Genomic DNA, 19,319 nt, shown 5'->3' with positions numbered 1-19,319 from the left:
CTACTGTCTCCACTGCAGGAGCCATGGTCAAGTGGTAGTAAGCACACAGGGGGCCTGAATTCCTTTACTGTTTTTATTTTTTATTTTTATTTTTTATTTATTTATTTATTTTTTTGAGACAGACTCTCACTCTGTTGTCCAGGCTGGAGTACACTGGTGCAATCTTAGCTTGCTGCAACCTCCGCCTCCTGGGTTCATGCAGTCCTCTGTGTCTCAGCCTCCTGAGGTAGCTGGGATTACAGGTGTGTGCCACCATCCCAGCTAACTTTCTTTAATTTTTTATTTTGTATAGGCGAGGTTTCACCATGTTGGCCAGGCTGGTCTTGAACTCCTGACCTCAAATGATCTGGCTGCCTCAGCCTCCCAAAGTCCTGGGACTACAGGTGTGAGCCACCTGAATTTCTTATTGATAACAGTGTGCCTGGCCTGAATTTCTTATTGATAACAGTGGTGTGGTATCCTTCATAATGGCCCCACTTCACAACATCATTTTAGTGGAGCTAAATTTCCATAGCTCAAAATAAGAAGACACATTCTGTTTAGCTCTAACGACAAGTGCGCCAAGGGGTCAGGCATGACCCCAGTGGCTTAATACCTACCATATGTTAATAGTAAGACCAGCAGAAGAGAGAAAAACATTTGGCTGATCAAATCTCAGAGGGCCTGACAGCTACAGGTTGGCCAAGTGGCACTAAGGTACTAGGAATGTATTATGCTCCTCCTGTTTGGGGACCTGAATTTCAAAAAGAGGATGCCTGGGTACAAAAGAATGAAGCACCAACAGTGGAATTCTAGGCATGAACAGACGCCACAGCTTGTCGGAGCTGTCATGTTTAATGGGAGTCAGACTCAAAGACCCATTCTTGCTACAGTGGCGTTCCTCTGTCCTTCAAGAGGGATAAACAAAAGAATCACCCGGCACGGCCTCACAGCCCAGCCTCCAGCCCTGGCTGGCCCCGCTTTACTGAGCAACTGGATACCACACTTCACCTCTTTGGCTCCTGTGTAATTTTCCTCTGTTGCAAGGAGGTTGGGCAAGATGACCTCTAAAGTCCCTTTGCCGCAGACCCTGCTTGAACCTGTGTGAAGGAGGATGACAAATCCAAGTCCTCTGAGGTTGGTGCTAACACAGCTCTGGGGTTAGTGACTCATCTAAGTGAAGGATGTCACCAACCTGCTGATATGGATGAGACACTTTGCTGGACTTTTTGGAGTTATGAAGATCTAGTGCAAATTAGAAGTCAATGGTGCTTTTAGGTTTTGGGATTTTTTTTTTTTTTTGAGGATTATAGGATACCACACTTACTTTTTATTGCTTCTCTGGCACTTACCAGCTTCTTCCTTACCTAAGCACAGTTATTTTTGTGTGCATATCTTATTTCTCTTGCTGGGTGACAAACTCTTCTAGGGCAGGGACTTCAGCCACATGTCCCATTTAGGATCCAGCCCAGAGTCTACCCCACAGAAGACTGTCAGTGAGCATCAGCTGATGATGGTCAGGATGTTCTGATGCAGTGGATGAGGGTCTGAGCCAGGAGACCCTGGCGCTGTTCTGGGTAAGCTGCCGCTGAAAGGCAGCACGGCCTACAAGCTGCAGCCTCCTTATCCCCACAAACCTCCACCCCAGGGTGGGGTCACGTTCAACACCCCTGGAGGGGCCAGGAGCATGATTCATCCAGCAGATGGGACACAACTATGGCACATAGGAGAGCCCTGCTCTGTATAGGTGCTGATTCTCAACCCTGGTTGTTCACTGGAACCACCTGGGAAGCTTTAACAAACTCTGACTCTTGGGTTCCGCTCCTGCGATTCTGATTTACTTGGTCTGCAGAGCAGCCTCGGCACTAGGCCCTTTAAAAGCTTCCCAGGGCCAGGTGTGGTGTCTCATACCTGTAATCCCAACACTTTGGGAGGCTGAGGTGGGAGATTATTACCTGAGGTCAGGAGTTCAAGACCAGCCTGGCCAACCTGGTGAAACACTGTTTCTAACTCAACTACAAAAAAGCTTGTTGGGTGTGGTGGTGGACACCTGTAATCCCAGCTACTCAGGATGCTGATTCATGACAATCACTTGAACCTGGGAGGTGGAGGTTGCAGTGAGCCCTTTTGGTGCCATTGGACTCCAGCCTGGGTGACAGAGCCAGATTTTGTCTCAAAAAAAAAAAAAAAAAAAACTTCCCAGATGACCCCAGTGTACAGCCCAAGGCTGTAAAAAAGTAAAATTGTGGCACACATCTTCAGTCTGCCAGCCCCTCCACTTTGCAGAAGCAAAGGAACTCCTGAGAATACAGGGTTGGTGCTGACTCTTGCAGCTGGTCACCTGTGAGAGCCAATGCCAGTGTCTCCACTCAATGCAGTGGTCTTGGTCTAGCCTGGAGGGGCTTTAACCCTGGCCCCGACCCCGCCCACAGAATTGCGGGGAGGGACCCGGGTCTCTGTGTCTTTTAAAGGCCTTCCAGATTATTCTGATGCACAGTGCAGGCAGAGAACCCTTGATGTAGAGAAAGCTTGGGGGTCTTGGTTTTTAATTGCCACTTAGCTACTGAATACTCCCATGGGCTGGGGAGTATCAGGCCATGAACGCTTTTCTTTGCCCTCTCTCCCCTTCTTGGTCTGAGAAGACACTGGCCTGGGAGTGGACTGCCTGGGGTATGGTTCTGGCCCAGTTGCTACTTATTTCTGTGACCTTGGATGAGTCAGTGGCCCCTCTATGCCTCTCTCAAAGGAGAAGATGAGAGAATCCTGAGGCTCCTTCTGGCTCCAATAGGTGTGATTAAGGGGAAGCTTTATAAAAGACTCTCTTGTATTAGGCATCATCACCAGCCTGAATGCTCCATTATGAAAGAATTTTTCCTATGTTGTGCTTGCTTAAGGCGCTCTCCGCCCCCTTCCCCAGCACGCCCAAATCTCCCCAGCAGCAATTTCTATAGATGGTTCAAACATTCTTGGCTAAACCCAATGTTGCTTCACTGAATCCAAACACTAAAAAATAAGCAACCAAAAGAAGAAACTGTCACCCAGAATGTAGGAAGCATGTCCTCCAAGAGTTTGGAAACACCGCCATCTGTCATCCTGGCTGGCCCGGGATGCTCCCACCTCCCGGGCAGACCAGCCTGATGCGACAGGGCTGGCTCTTTTCAAGGAAATCCACAGTCCTGACTTCTATGCAGAGAAAGAGAGTGGCTGGAGGCTGCAAAGGGGTGAGAGTGGAAAAAGGTGGCTGGGACATGCTTGGAGTGGGAGGACCAAGGAATTCCGATCAGAACAGAGGGTGTAAAAAGGAGGAGTAATTGAGAACCAAAGGGACACACTTACATAATCAGACTGTCACATTTTGATTTGAAGGAAGTAGATGTATTTCCATTTGGAAAACAAAACAAAACAAAACAAAAAAACGTACCCCAGAGTTCTTGGCATTTAAAACAGGAATCTGGTTTAAACACATATTTTTAGGAGAAGGCCTGACATTCCCAAGGGAATGTCACCAACACATCACTCCCATGGAGACCCCCGGACAGAGGAGAAGGTTGGGGCTGCTGGTTGGGGAAGGGGGTGCTGGGGAGTGAATATATGGTCTGGAAATGCTTCGCCCTCCGCTACCGCTGGGAAAACGACAAGCATTTGGAACCTGTCATCTGTCCCCCTGCAGAGGGGCCCAATGTGAAGGCCAGGCCTGTCTGCTGGGAAGGGTGAGGTTAGCAGCGCAGGTTGGTCCTGTTGCCTAAAGGAGGAAAGGGGTCCTGCAGTCAACAGCCCTAAGGGCGTCAGTTCCTAAAACACAGGGATGGCACGAAAGTGCCCCAGATAATTTTGAATACAACTGCTGCTTAGCTTAATTTTAAAAAAAGATACGTGACTCTTCAGACTGATAGACTAAAAGGAAGGTGCACTGCCATGTCATACCTTCGTGAGGTTTCAGGGAAGTATTTCTATCAGGGCACCTCTGTTCGGATGAATGGGTTTATGGAAGCAGAAAACAGAAATCAGGCTGCACCCTTGGGAAGCAACCAAGAAATCCTCAGAAGAGACATGTGCAGAAGCAGACGGCCAGCCAGGAGGGGAGGGTGTGTGTCTCTCCGCAGGTCCCCTGCAACTGGCAAGCACTCAGGAGACACAGCAGAGCACCTGTCCCACCCCACTGATCCAGCAGAGGACCAGGAGTAGGTGTAGACCGTTCCCTGCACTCCCAATGCGGGGCCCTTCCCAACTTGGGATCTTCTTTTTGGCAAAAAGATTCTGCAGCTTGAGAATTGGGCTTTGGTCTCAACCTCAACCGGTCTCCAGATCAGAATGTGCAGTCTTGGGCTGTGGAGGGAGGGTAGGAGTTGCTGTCGCCACCCCCAGCGTCTCTGAAAGGGGGCATTTTCATCCCACCTCTAGGGGGTGCTCCAGGCCCACAGACGAATTCCACAGAAATTCCTCCTGCCTCCCCTCTTCCCGTAGGCTACCTTTTCTACCTGGGCTGCACAGAAATCCCCTGTGGAGCTTGAAAAATACAAGCTGGGCCCTACCTCCAGAGATTCTGATATGATCTGTCTGGGGTACAGCCAGGGCAACAGAAACTGCCAAAGCTCTCCTGGGAATTAACTTGCAGCTGGATCTGAGAACACTGCAGTAGGTAGTTAGTGTCCTGCGACTCCCTTGGGAGGCCGTCAGCACAAAGCTCTGTCTGGGGACTTTGGCCCAGTATCCTCCCTGGGCCCCTTCTACTCCTGAATCACTGAGTCCCTCCCCAAAGAGGGCTGAGGCCCCATTCAGTACCTGCACTCACCCAGAACTTCTGCAGTGAGTGCAGCAGACCGCTAACTCAAGACCCATTCTCAGCCCTGTGCCCTCTAGAAAATATTGAGTGCCTACTACAGGCCAAACTCTATTCTAAGCACTGGAATCATAGCCGTGACCAACACACACAGTCTCTGCCCCCATGGAGCTTAGAGTTCCTAGCTGTGGACAGCAAAGGGGCTCTATTTACGGGACTGGGGTCCCAGGACAGGCTGCACACAAATCAACTCCCCAAGGACAGGCATTTGGCTAATGGTAAGCTGGGCCTGGCCTAAAGGAGGCTATGGCTCACTCTTCCAGGAGGAAGGTTGGGGGACCTGTGCCTCGGACCCCTCTAGCCTGGAACCAGGCCTTTGGCTGCATCTGCTCTATGGTCTTGTAGCTGAGCTCAAGGACCTGGTGGCTACACCAAATGCCGCTTGAAGACAGAACAGGCACTCAGAAGGCTGGATCCTCAGGGATGGGAATGCGGGAGTGGCCGTTCCAATGAATCCTCTTCTCAAGATCAAGGGGCAAGGGAGAAAGAGAATGGAGGTATTCCCACATGATCTTGTCCTCCCCTCTCTCACCACTTTGATTCAATTCAGCTAAAAAAACTACTGAGCGGGACACATGAGTAAGACACAGGTAATTCTTTCTAGTCACTGCCCATCAAGGTGGGGGCAGGGGACAGATCCCTGGCTTCAGAGGCCCTGGAGAATTTCAGCCTCGGTCATCAGTGGCCTGACCATCTAGGGCCTTGGAGGTGATGTGGGTTTCGCTGCAGTGCTGGCCAGACAGTTAGCATCAGTAATGGCTGGTTATTACACGGGCTCCGGCGCTGGTTCCTGGCCCTAGGAGGACACTCAGCTCAGCATCACTCTCTGGCCAGCAGGACTTCAAGGGAGTGTCCACATGGAGTTCATTCCAAATACAGCCCTCGCTATCCTGCGCCAGCAGCCTGGAGCTCCTCCACAGGCCAGGGACACCCACTTCCCCACAGAACAAACATCTATCTGCCTGTCTTTCTGAGACCCAGACTGAGACCTTCAACATGAAGGGATTCCAGCTTCTAACAAGGCATCAACTATCTTGAGAGTTTTTCCTTCTATATCACACCTTCCTCTTCCCTAACTTCTCATAACAACAGCAATTTCTGCTTTTGAGCCACTCTCTCATCTACCACAAATGGATGTCAGGACAAACCACCAATGTTCTGACCACTGATCCTTTCAGAGCTCCCTGTTCCGATGCTTTTTACACTTCTCACTGTACCCACAATTTCAGACACCCAATTGCCAGAGTCACAGTTGTGCTTCCTTCCAACAGGGTCTCTTGCTGAGACACTGAAATCTTAAACTTCGTTTGGGCTCCTTCTCCACGCCTGCTTTCTCCCCAGCTTCATGCCACATGGGCTTTTTCTTTTTTTTTGAGTTGGAGTCTCACTCTGTCGCCCAGGTTGGAGTGCAGTGGCATGATCTTCGGCTCACTGTAACCTCTGCCTCCCAGGTTCAGGCAAGTCTCCTGCCTCGGCCTCCTGAGCAGCTGGGATTACAGGCGCCCGCCACTATCCATTATTTTTAGTAGGGATGGGGTTTCACCATATTGGCCAGACTGGTCTCGAACTCCTGACCTCGTGATTTGCCCGCCTCGGCCTCCCAAAGTGCTGGGATTACAGGCATGAGCCACCGCGTCCGGACACATGGGCTTTTTCCACGAATTTGCCCCAGCAGGATCCTAGACCCCAGTCCAATGCCCACCCCCCCACACCTCTGCTGAAAGGACACCAAACACTCAAGTCTTGGGCACTCTTTTTTTACTGAAAAACTCCAGATTTCCTACTTTGGCCCAATCACTAGCTCAGTGAGATGAACATCCGTGATCTTAAGTTCCCTCCCCTAGACGCTCCACTACTTTTGTCTCCTGAGTGATGATGTTTCAGATGTTCAAGGGCAAACACAGTCATGCTGGGCACTAAACCTTTTTTTTTTTTGAGAGAGAGTCTAACTCTGTTGCCCAGGCTGGAGTGCAGTGGTGCGACCTCAGCTCACCGCAACCACCGCCTCCTGGGTTCAAGTGATTCTCCTGCCTCAGCTCCCGATTAGCTGGGACTACAGCCACGTGCCACCACACCTGGCTAATTTTTGTATTTTTAGTAGGGATGGGGTTTTACCACAATGGCCAGGCTGGTCTTGAACTCCTGACCTCATGATCTGCCCCCCTCGGCCTCCCAAAGTGCTGGGATTACAGGCATGAGCCACTGTGCCCGGCCGCTGGGCACTAAACCTTTTACTGGTAGACTGTGGAGCAGTCAGGGAGTCTTAGGGGAGAGCCCAGCATGGTGGGAGGCACTTTGGCTCAGGGTAGCAGCCATTTACCAACTAGTACAGCAATATTTAAAAATGTCCACAGCTGGTAGTTTATACCACTACACTCCAGCCCTCGTTGAAAGCGTGGATGGGAGGACAGCCTTCTCTGTTCCTTACTTTCCTCACCTGTAAAATGGAAGAGCTTGGCTTTGATGATGAGCAAACAGGCATTACACTAATGATCACACAACAGCGGCTGCCATCTGAGCACTTTTCACAGTCACAGAGCATCCCTGCATATCTCAACAAGTCCTTGCTACAACACCACAAGGAAGACATTACTATCCCATTTAACAGATGAAGAAGTCTAGGTCCAGAGAGGTGAAAGCAAACAGTACACATGGTGGTTAAAATCCCGTCTCCCACACTTCCTAGCTGTCAGACCCAAGACAAGTTATTGAACCTCCCTCTCCACCTCCTTCTCCTGCTCTGTAAAACCCGTTAACGACACCTCCTTGCAGGGCTGCAGTGAAGACCAGTGACAGCGAGACGGTGGCACTGGGCGCTCAGCACGGTAATCTGTTGCTTGGTAAGTGGAATAATAACATTTATTTCTATTTTTATTATTATGGCCCAAGGTAATAACTGTAGCGGCGCTGAGAAATCCCTTTGGTGCCTTCCTATTCTAAAATCCTATTAATTTACATGGCATTTCACATCCAAAGAGCTTTAATAGATAACACTGATAATTCGCTTGTGAGTGATGGGGTATGTCTTATCTGAAATGTAAGCTTAACTCTGGTGGGTTAATCTGACAGCAGGAGGCAAGGGCTTGCAGGGGGCCAGTAGGACCAGCTGGGGTGGCCAGTGTCACTTGTGAGGTGATCACCATGGGCATGAATGTGGAGCCTGGCACCCCAGTGCTTGTGCTGGTCAGCTGGACTGATGGTTCCCACTGTCCTCCTGCCTTGATGTGCTGCCCTCGAAACAGGGTCTTGTCCAGCTCCCCCACCTTTTCTAGGAGGGGCTGGACCAGAGGACCCTTCCTGGGTCCTTCCACCAGAGTGGAATCCTGTTGGCTGCTCTGTCCCCAACAACAGGTAGAGGCCCACCTGTCATTCACCACTGTGTCCCCCGCATCAAGGGCAGGGCCTGTGACATAGTGTTTGGTGACTACATGCTAAACACCCAAAGGAAGGATGGCGAGATGGATGGGTGGAGGAGGCATGATAGACAGGGGGATGTGGAGAGGTGCTCCTGGCCTTACCTGAATCCCAGCACCTTCAAAGCTGGTACTAGAGGTCAAGAGAAAGCCTGAAGAAGCCCTAAGCAGGTACCACTAAGGGAACTGTAGGGCTGGCCTCAGACCTTTCCAGGCAAAACCAGGCATGCCCTGGGGCCAGCCAAGCACCTGCTCAGACTCAGCGTGGGGCAGCAGGGCCTCCGGGGGAGGAAGAGGATGCTACACTCACCTCTGCCTCTCCCACCTCAAAGGCAGCCAGCCCTGGCCAGCCAGCATGCAGAGCCCTCTGGGGCTGCACAGCTGTTTGCACAAAGGTGCCAGCAGGGGAACAGCCTCCTATGGCAAAGGTGGGGTCAGCATCCCTGGCTCACAGAGCTTGTGTCCAGGATTCCCTGGGTCTGGGAAGAGTGGCACTGGCTTCCCAGTGCCCAAACCTGTTGTCCAGATGTCTCAGCCCAAGGACCAGGGCAGCCTCTGCCCAGACGGGGAATCCATGGAGGCAGGAATATGAGGGAGGGAAGATACCTACTGTGTCTGGGCCTCCTGCTGGCCCTCGAGGTGGAATACCCTCTCCTCATCATCTGCCTGGCAGACTTCTATGTGGCTTCAAAACTCGGCTCAGATGTTGCCCACTACGGTCCGAATGTTTATGTCCCTGCCAAAATTTCTATGTTGACATCCTCACCCTCCAGGTGATATGAGGAGGTGGGGCCTTCAGGAGTGATTAGGCCATGAGGGCAGAGTCCTCCTGATTGGGATTAGCACCCTTATGAAAGAGACCCCAGAAAGCTGGCCACCCCTTTGACCACGTGAGGACAGAGCAAGAAAATGGCAGTCTACGAACCAGGAAGTGGCCCTCGCCAGATGCCTAGTCTGCCAGTACCTTCATCTTAGACTTCCCAGGCCCCAGAACTGAAATATAATTTTTATGTTTTCTTTTTTTGAGTCAGGGTCTCATTCTGTCACCCAGGCTGGAATGCAGTGGCACAATCATAGCTTACTATAACCCCGAACTCCTGGGCTCAAATGATCCTCCCACCTCAGCCTCCCCCGTAGCTGAGACTACAGGTGTGTGCCCCCATGCCTGGCTAATTTTTTAAATATTCTGTTGAGACAGAGCCTGGCTCGGGTCAGGTGCTGATGACTGTCTCCAGCACTCTGCAGACAGTGTGCTTTTGCCCCAGCTGAAGAGACAGAGAGCAGGGGCAGTGACCCGGTTGGCCAGGGTCTCTCAGGGGCAGGGGACCCAAGCTGACCTGGGCTCTGCACAAAAGTCTCTGTGAAGGATTCCTTTCAGTCTGGAGACGAGGGGGCGGGGGGCACACCTTTGCCTTCTGCTTTGTCCCCGGCTGTCAGGAGGCATGAGCTGCCCAGACCTCAGGCTTGGCATTGCCCTTTACTAGAATTCCACACGCTGAGTAATTGACGGTTTTCTGTTGCGTTGTTTTTTAAGTTGCAGCCTTTCGCTTGTTTCTGCTGATGGAAATGAAAACTGAAGGGCTTGAAGAAAGGTGATTAAGTTCCTGCTAGCAGACTTAATGGGGACTTTGTAAGGCTGGTGGCACAGGGACCTAAGCAGGTGGGGGTGGAGGAAAATGAGATCTGGTGGGTGTGGGAACTCAGTCCACAGAGGACGAGGTGTGGGGTCACCTGCAGCCTCCCTCACTGCAGCTGCTGCCATCCTGCCATAGCTGGCAGGGCCCTCTGCTCCCTGGGCTGGGCTGCCTTCCTTGGTCATGACACTAACCCTTTCTGAAGCACTAGATCATTCCTGGTCCCACCAACCCTCCATCAACCTGTGACGATGTGAGGAAGGATCAATAGCCCCATTTGACAGATGGGGAAACTGAGGCCCAGAGATGGCCTTATTTTCCTAGTGAGCTAAGGGCAAGAACTCAGTCTCCTGACTTCCCGCCTGAGGACACAGGGCTCTGGGCTTTGCCATGGGGTGCTGAGCGCTCACTTAGTCACATTTCCCTTTATTTATGCAGAGGAGCTTCAAGAGGCACAGAAAGCTGATCGAAAGCGAAACCCGCAATTCCCGTCAGTTCAGATTGCTCCAATTCATTTCTGCGAACATTTATTAAGTGCCTATTAGGCTCCGTGCTCTGCTTTCATCTGGGAATAGAGTCAACTCCTGATTTTCCACGCCGAGGGAGGAATGTGGCAACAAGTCCACAGCCCCTGACGAGCCTCACGCCGTGCTGGTCTGGGTTTGGGGTGTGCCACTGAATTCTACTTCTCTGTCTTCTTTTAAAACAGCAGACATGCTTTCCTGACTAAGCTTGCCTTTAATATTCAAATGAGAGGATAAGCCCCAAGTATACACAGGGCCAGGTGGCACAGGAGTGGGCCGGCCACGAGAGAGCTGGCTTGTGATTTGAAATCTGGCTGTGGATCTAATCTGGGAAGGGGTAATCCTTAGAGATGAGGCTCCAGGGCTGAAGGGATGTTCAGATTAGAGGGCTGGTGATGAGACAGATGTGTGGGGGCTGCTGTGTTGGGAGGGCTTTCCTTGGCAGGGAGCATTTCTGTTTACAGTGCTACAGCATCTAGCTGGGGCCGCTGGACGGGCGAGTCCATACTTACGGCAGCCTACCTGGGAAGCTGACTGGTCTGTCTTGGTATTTCAAGATCTGTTTCCCTACTAGCAAGAAATCAGCCATGGCTCACGGGTTGGGCTCCATTTCGGAAGCCAACCAGAAGCACTGCACCAGGCAGAGCCTGAGGATCTGTCAGGGGTCCCAGCGAGGACATTTCTGGGGCGGGGGCAGGAGATGAAGAAAGAGCCCCTTAAAAACTGAAGCAGGAGGAAAGAGGGAGTTTCCACTTACATGCAAATGAGGGGGATCGAGGCAGCCCAGGATAAGGCTGCAGACTCTGGGGAGGGGGCTCTGTGCTCTCCCTAAACTAGGCCAGAGAGAGCAGGACACAGGAGATGCCGAGGCAGGAAGCAGCTCCCTGAGCACACGCCCAGGTCTCGCCCCTCCTGAGTGGGGACTGACCACAGAGGTCTCTGCCACTTGGGTGGGCTGGAGGACGGGGTGGATGGAAGGGCGCTGAAGTTGCCTCCCCCAGTGGCCTAGGTTACCACTCCCAGGCAGGATCGTAGGCCTTGAGCATGGCGGCTGCAGTGTTTTTGAATGTTTTGCAGAATGTAAATGATCACAGATCTGGCAGGTGGGTGAAGCAGGTTCACGACGCAGCCCCTTGCCTATGGCCAAGGCTTCTCTCAGTCACCCTGTGTACACCAACTCCTCCATCTCCTGAGAACCTGGGCTCTCTTCACTGTTTCCACATCCAAGCTCTAGTCCTCAGGCTAAGACAGACCACTAAGCCTCTGCCTTGGCTCAAAGACCAGGAGACTTGACTAAAGCTTATCTTGCAAGCAGACCTACCGACAATGGGCTACAGCACTGCCCCCAGAGGAACAGGATATGCCTGAGCTGGGATATCCCTCTCCTCGGACACCAACTCTCCTAATTCCCCACTCTTTTAGAGTGACTGCAAATCACCTGGCACTGAGGAACCATCAGTGGACAGGAATAGAGAAGGTAAGCTACATGGCAGACAGGCCGGGAGTCCTGGGGCAGCAACTGGCCACAATGCTAATCACAGCCGTCCTTTCTGCTGAGCTAGGAGCTGGTCTCAACATCATTTTGAAGCCAGTACTCATCAGTCAGCATCAGCACCCAAGAGCAAACCTGTTTTCCATTGCTGAAGAGGTGGGAGCACACACTGGCCCTTCTAGAACTAGAGTCCAAGGTCAGCGGGCTGGGGAAGGTTCTCCCTGCCTGGGGACCCGCGCTGCCCCTGCAGTTTGCATGCGGTATCCTGGGAGGGAGGCTTAAGCACCGAGCCATGAGATGTCAGCTCGGCTCCTGGCCACCACGAGTGCTCTGTAGCTGGGGCTACTATTGGTTCCCAAAATGTTGGTTCAGAGACCTTTTGGCGGTTAGGGCCATGTTAACTCCGCTGTCCCCAGTAGAACTGCAAGGTCCGAAGAACCACCAGCCAGCCCCAGGCAGGGAGAGTGGGATGGAGCCAAGCGAGGGGGAGGTGGAGAGGAGAGGAGGTGGGGTGTAGAGAGAAGGGACAGTCCTCCAGGCTCACCCTCACGGCCCCTCACCTCATCAAACTCCTCTGACTCAACTATGGAAGTTCGACCACATCACTCACAACACCCACCATGGCTCCAGCCCTGTAGTTCTCCTCCCACCCACACTGCTTCTGCAAGCTCCCCGGGCACTGAACTATGCACAATCCCTGGGACCTGCAGTGCTTCCTCTGTCAGGTGTGCAGCAGAAATTGCTAAGCGTCCACTAGTAGCTGTTCCACTCTTTGTTAGTGCCAAAATCGCGTATTTCTAGCTGAGCACATGGCTACCTGAAAAAAAGACACTGCTGAGGTTTCCAGCCAACTGAAACTGGTCATGTGACCGAGTTCTGACCAATGGGATCACAGTGTCCTGCATGACTTCTAAGAAGCATTATTAAAGGGAAGAGGTGTATTCTTCTGGGATGAATATGTGATGGCTGGAGTTTAAGCAGCCTTCTTAGACTCTGAGGTGGAGTCTCATGCTGAAGAGAATAGAATGAGATTAGAGAAGAAATCCAGACAATAAATATTATGGAGCCACAGCCAGACTTCTTTTACATGCGAGATAAATGAATTCTTATTTTGTTTAGTGCATTATTATTTTATGTTTTATTACATTTATGTTTCTCTTCTTGCTCAAAACTACCTGATTCAATGTCTAAGCATGTCATTTCTCTGTCTGGGATATACTTCCTTTCATTCTTTACCTGGCTAATTCTATTTGGCTTTTTGAGACCCAGTTCTGGTGTCACCTTCTCTAGAGGGCACTCTGGGCAAGCAGCCCACCCTTCCCTGTCACAGCATACAGAGTTTCCCTCTCTCTTTTCTTTCTTTGAGACATAGTCTTGCTCTGCTGGCCAGGCTGGAGTGCAGTGGTACAATCTCAGCTCACTGCAACCACCGCCTCCCGGGTTCAAGCGATTCTCCTGCCTCAGCCTCCTGAGTACCTGGTACTACAGGCATGCACCACCATGCATAGCTATTTTTTGTATTTTTAGTAGAGATGGGGTTTCACCATGTTAGCCAGGCTGGTCTTGAACTCCTGACCTCAGACAATCTATCCGCCTTGTCCTCCCCAAAGTGTTGGGATTGCAGGCGTGAGCCACTGCGCCGGATCAGAGCATCCCTCTCTCTAGCGAAGTGCCTGTCTCATGATGTTCAACTGGTCTTATTGCTGCTTTTCTCTCCCTTGGCTAGCCCATGAGTATCTGAAGGAGTCAGTCTTATTCACATCCAGATGTCTGGTACATATTTTAGTACCTGATAATCAGCAAAATGGGGAAGGAGGGAAAGAAAGGATAGGGGCGTGACGGTGGGCAGGAAGTCCTAGCAACTCTCTGGCTTCACGTAGGAATCCTGTATCATTCCTTTCACTGATAACGGATCCATCATGGGCGATAAAGATGCAAAAACCACTCTGGAGAGCTGACTTCATAAGAACATCAATGCCCACTATTTCTAAAACTTCCAATTTTATAGTATTTACCAATTTACAAGGCACATTCATGCACATGTTATCCTTTAATTCTAACAACTCAACTAACTAGGCACTTTCATTTTCTCCAGGGCTTGGAGGGTGCATGACTTGGTCAAGGGCACATGGCTACTAAGTGGCCAAGTGGGACCTGGAAACGAGGTCCTCTGGCTTCATATCCAAGAACATTCCCACTGGACACCAGAACCTCCTCCACCTCAGTGCTCTGGGAAGTCAGGAAAGCAAGCCACGTGCACAGCCACACACAGGCCCGTGTGCACGGGTGCGAGCACATGCGTGTGCACTCACCTGGCACACAGATGTGAGGGGCTCCAGATGTGTGTGGCATTTTCACATGAGAGGGGAGCCAGGGTGGGGGAGGGAGCATCGGGGCGATACCGTGCAGCTGGTGCATGCAGATGCTGCGCCACTCTGCTCAAGGACAGACCACCTCAAGCAAGTACAGGGGATGCCAGGAAGCAGGGAGGGCTGGGAACAGGTGGCAGCCGGGGCGGGGGTGGGGGCGCATGCTTTTAGAAACTGCACTAGGCTATCATTGGCGCTGGTTATTCAGTGCATTCACCTCCCCCGGAGCGAGAACAGGACACTGTCAGGCTAAGAGACAGCAGCACACAGCATGTCCGTGGTAAACAATTTATTTTTCTACCTTGGTTGCTTACAGGGGGAAAAATAAAACGTCATCAGGGAGAAGCACAGATGAATACAGAGATGAAGAAAATTCACAATGGCTAAAACGTTTGTGAGGCAAGCATACTAGGACAAGTTCACCAAAGCAAAGCAATTCACAGCAAAACAAAACATGGGGGGTGGGGGCGGGGGGAAGCCTTGCAGATTTTGTTCTTTGAAAAAAAATAATACTCATCGAAAAGCCTGCAGGAAAATAACAGGAAACTAACCAATTATTACATCAAGCATCTTTAATGGGATGAGCCAAACTGCACATGTTGGGTCTCAAGGACAATGACATTCAAATGTATGGATTCACTCACAGCAAATGCATCAGATGGAAGCACGCAGGCCACTTCTCACAAACTACCAGCACAGACAAAGCGGCGACTCTTGAGGGTCCAACTGAGCAGTATACATCATTAATCCAAGAGAGTGGGTGTATTTCAGACAGGGAAGCAGAGGCAGTCAGGCCATGGGAAAAGATCCTTCTAAGGGTGATGGGTGGGAGTGCCAGCCCTCAGATGAGTGAGGCCTGCTCAGGATGGGCCCCCTCCTACCCCAATGGTGCCAGCGGGCAAAGCCAGGCCAGCGCGGGCAGGGAGGTGAGCTGGGGAAGGCGGAACCCACTATGGATTGGTGCCCACAGTGCCTGCCATGTGGGGGCATCTGGGTGACTCCACTGTCCCTTCTCGAAGACAGATGGGCTTAGGATTATGGCAACAGCCAGTGGCCCCAAAAGACAAAGATAGTCAGATAGTGTTTATATAGCTCCTCTTCCAGCTTACGTTTTTCACCTTCTTAGAGAATAGTCTGTCTCTCTGTGTGTTCACCTTTATTGCTGTCCATCGTAAGACACAGGTGCTCCAAGTCCCGTATCTGCAACCCCTCTGGGCCACCAGCACGTCAAAGCTCACCCCATGAAATATCCCCAACAAGCTTTAAAAAATTTTGATGTCTTCTTCCTAGACGCCCCTGAGGAGGCTTTACGAAGTTTGTGAGAAGTTTCCCTCTGGCCCCGTTACATTCTGGGGAAGTGAAGTCAGTCATAATGCATACAAGAAGCAAAGTGGGAGGGGACTGGAGAATAAGTTAAAAAAAAAAAATCGAGTGAAGCAATGAGGACACGAGTCTTTTCTAAGAATTAAAAATCAGAAAAAGAACATTCATTCAAACAGGCAGCTAGGACAGACTTTCAGTGGGTACTGACAGGAGTTGGAGCAGCCCAGGCCAGGACTGTGTCCTCTCCCTCTAGAAATGGTAGCAAACCCCACTTTGCTATGCCTCTCTTAAGAGCTAGTTGATAAAAATTATGTCTTGTGAAATCGGCAAATAGTCTGCAAAGTGAAATAAGAACAGAAATTAACAGATTAAACTGAAATGAGAAGTTGAAGTCCGGAGGGGGGAAAAAGAGAGGAAGCAGGGGAGATCCCTGATCACAACCATAATAATTCAAGACCGGATCCTGATCCGAGTTCCCAACTGGGGTGGACGCCTGGACGTGGGAAGAAGGAGCTTCCCCAGAGTGGCTGGTCACCACCCAGCATTTCTAGAAAAGGACTACTCCCCACTCTAAAAACTATGCCCTCTCTAGGAACACGACATTTATTGTCACAGAATTCTGAAGGCAGGCATAGCCAGGTGCCACTTGCTACCAGCTGTGTGGCCCAGGAAGGTACCCACAGCCCCACGTCACATGAAGAGAATGAGGCTCCACTAAGAGTGATATCTGTGCCCCCAACCAGGTGACATGGATGTTCGTAAGAAGGGGTGAACCCAGATGGAAAGGGGGACCCTTTCTCAAAGGGATCAGACTGCATCTTCCTGAAAGGGAACCAAGGCTACCCGGTTCATGAGTGAGAACAGCCAGGATGAAGAGTTTCGGAGCTCTCTGGGACCTGGGCGTGCTTTTATTTCTCCCAGCGAGCTGTCTCGCATGGCCCTGCTAGGGGGACTCAGAAAGGGGTGGGAGAGGTTTGGGATCCACACACAGCATAAGGGGGGGGCGGAGGTGGGAAGTGGGTAAAGTGGGCACACAGTGAGGACACTGGAAAGAAAGACCATAAAGAGAAAACATCAGGACAGTTGGGAGGTGACATGACTGCTGTGAGATGTCACGAAGTCACAGGATGCCTGGGGCATGGCAGGGGTCCCCAGAATCTACCAGATGGAGACAAGGAGAGGGCAGAGGGCTGGGCTGCCCCATCTCTGGGTCCCCCTTCTGTACCCCAGCCGCCTCGGCCAGATCCTTCGAGAAACCTTCCTTATTGGCATGAGGTGACAGATGGAAGTCAGAGCATCCCAAAGCTTCCCTGACCCAGAGGCCCTGGCCCTGAGGCCGCAACTCCAGCACGCATCAAGTTTGGTTCTAGGAAGGCTGGGCTACTCCCTGCTTTCTTGACTGGAAACGATACACGGACCTACCTAGGCTCTATGTCTGGAAGCACGTGGCTGCCTGGGGAGGCATCTGGGAAAAGCACAGACCCAGCACCCCACAAGGAGCAGCCCGTTTGAGAGGGGGTCAGAAGGGGAATAGACCCCGACCCCAGCCTGGCTCCTCAGATGAGTGGGGCGGGCGGCGAGCCCCAGTCATGGGGCCACCCTTCCCCTTTCATGGCTACTCTACTCTTGCCATCCCTGAGAGCAGGCAGCCTTACTCTTGTGGCCACTGGTGGCCCCTTGCTAGCCATCAGTTAGGAGAATCAAGAGGTTCCCATGGTGAGTGGAAAGGTGGGAAGGATGGGGAAATGGAAGTTTGGTGGCTGAGAGAGAACAGAGCAGCTAACTCCCAAGGTCAGGAAGCTGCCGTCTGTATACTGCAATGCCCCATTTCTGTCCCATTCACACTGAGCTGATTGTATTAAGCTGCAGGGGCTGTGGCCAGGACGAACAGATGGGCCCTGGGTGTAAACACTCCAACCCCACTCTATCCTCCTTCCTCCAGCCCAACCTCCCCCCGCCCACCCCGGTTCCTAAAGCCTTGGCTTTGGTGAAGGGCTGGGCACCCAGGGGACCCTATCTCCCTTTGCCCAGCCTCATTTTGGTCAGTGCTGCATGTCTGTCTGCTGCAGCAGGCTCAGGGGTGCAGGCGACGGAGGCAGAGCTCTAGCAGATGTTTCCTGAGCCAGCTCATGGGGCCCTGGGCAGGCCATCTGATGAGACAGGGGCCTTAGCATGGGGTCCACACTGATGCCCTCCTCCAATTATTCCATGCTAAGATCCCTGAACTCTATCCTCCTGGGACCAGCATCGCACTAGGGGGCAGCCCGATTCTGGAGGGAGGCATGTTGTGCGGGCGGAGTGCACACATCAGTGCTGCACTCACACGGACGAGAGACACGGACCTTCGTGCCTATCAACCCCTGGAGAGGAAGCCAGGGGAGGAAGTGAGAGGAAAAGCTCCCCTAGAACCTGCCACCAGCTTCTGGGCTGAGTAGGACAGGGAGAGAATGAAGCACAGGGGCGCTGACCCCACGGTCTCTCTGGGGAGGAGTGGTGCACATGTGTGTAAGTGTGTGGACCATGCACGCCCCCCCAACAGCACTCCTCTTCCTTTATGTGTTCTAACACCACCAGCCCATAAGAACTTTCTGCGGTGGTGGAAACATGCTACATTCTGCGCTGGCAACAGCCACTTGCCACACATGGCTACTGAATCATTGCAATGTGGCCAGTGTTTCTAAAGGAACTGAAATTTTCTTTTTACTTGTTGTTTTTCTGTGGGGGGATGGAGTCTCACTCTGTCAACCAGGCTGGAGTACAGTGGTGCGATCTCGGCTCACTGCAACCTCTGCCTCCTGCGTTCAAGTGATTCTCTTGCCTCAGCCTCCTGAGTAGCTGGGATGACAGACACCCGCCACCACGCCTGGCTCATTTTTGTATTTTTAGTGGAGATGGGTTTCACCATGTTGGCCAGGCATGTCTCAAACTCCTGACCTCAAGTGATCCTCCTGCCTCAGCCTCCCAAAGTGCTGGGATTATAGGCATGAGCCACCATGCCCAGCCAACTTTAATTTAAATATAAGTTTTAGTAGCTACAAGTGACTAGTATTATTGTACCAGACAAATGGACACTAGGAAAATGGGGGAGGGTGGCAGTTAAGGCCCAGACTGCCTGGTCCAAATGCAGGTCCTGCCCCTTGCATAGTGTGACCCCTTCAGAAGGAGTTTCTACCTCTCTGTGCCTGTGCCTGGGGGTGGGGGAGTCTCCAACCTGGAAACAGGAAAGTCTAATGACAGTGGCTGGTGCGCTGGCCTCTCCGGCGGCGGTCCTTCTGGTGCATGTGCCCTTCCTTCCTTTGGGTCCAGGAGCCTGTGGGCATCCTGAAGCAGCCTGCTGCTGGGGGCATAGTTGGGGATGGCTCCCTTAGTGCAGGCCAAGGCTGAGCCCTCTCCCAGATGGGGAACTGCCCCAGCCCTGGGGGACACTGGTCGGGGAGACCCTGCACTCAAACTCCTCCATCTAGAACTTCTGCTACTGGGCCCGTCTTCCCCGCACCCTCTGACCCACACAATCGGAGAAGGGTACAGACCCCAAAGACCATCCCTCCCAGACCCCCTTTTCCAGAAGAGAGAAGTAAGGCCCGAGAAGTTGAGTGACCTGCCCGTGGCCACTTGGCTGGTTGCTGTCAGAGCCAGGACAAGAGCTTGGGGCTTCCACCGCTGGTTGAGGGATCTGTCTGCCATAGGACGTGGCTCTAAGTGCACCCAAATGCCTCCTGACCTCCCCCCAACCTTTCCTGCCCAG

The 19,319-nt window shown here is 52.0% G+C and overlaps 1 protein-coding gene across 10 annotated transcripts in view; it reads right to left on the bottom strand.

The window, feature by feature from the left end:
• The window catches only part of MSI2 (musashi RNA binding protein 2), a 435,580-nt gene that overhangs the window by 38,065 nt on the left and 378,196 nt on the right, over nucleotides 1-19,319 (bottom strand). The window contains exon 11 of one of the 10 annotated variants that reach the window (XM_032279296.1): nucleotides 14,809-15,909. The exons of the other annotated variants lie outside the window; for them this stretch is intronic. Coding sequence (XP_032135187.1) covers nucleotides 15,869-15,909 — 41 coding nt within the window. The 3' untranslated portion in view covers nucleotides 14,809-15,868. Of the gene's footprint in view, nucleotides 1-14,808; nucleotides 15,910-19,319 lie in introns of those variants that run through there. 10 annotated transcript variants of the gene reach the window in all.

Source organism: Sapajus apella, unplaced genomic scaffold (genome assembly GCF_009761245.1).
Source record: "Sapajus apella isolate SASKATOON/1434 unplaced genomic scaffold, GSC_monkey_1.0 scaffold12, whole genome shotgun sequence".
Classification (NCBI taxonomy): domain Eukaryota; kingdom Metazoa; phylum Chordata; class Mammalia; order Primates; family Cebidae; genus Sapajus; species Sapajus apella.
Note: the sequence above shows the minus strand (reverse complement) of the source record. Positions and strands in the feature narration are given on the sequence as shown.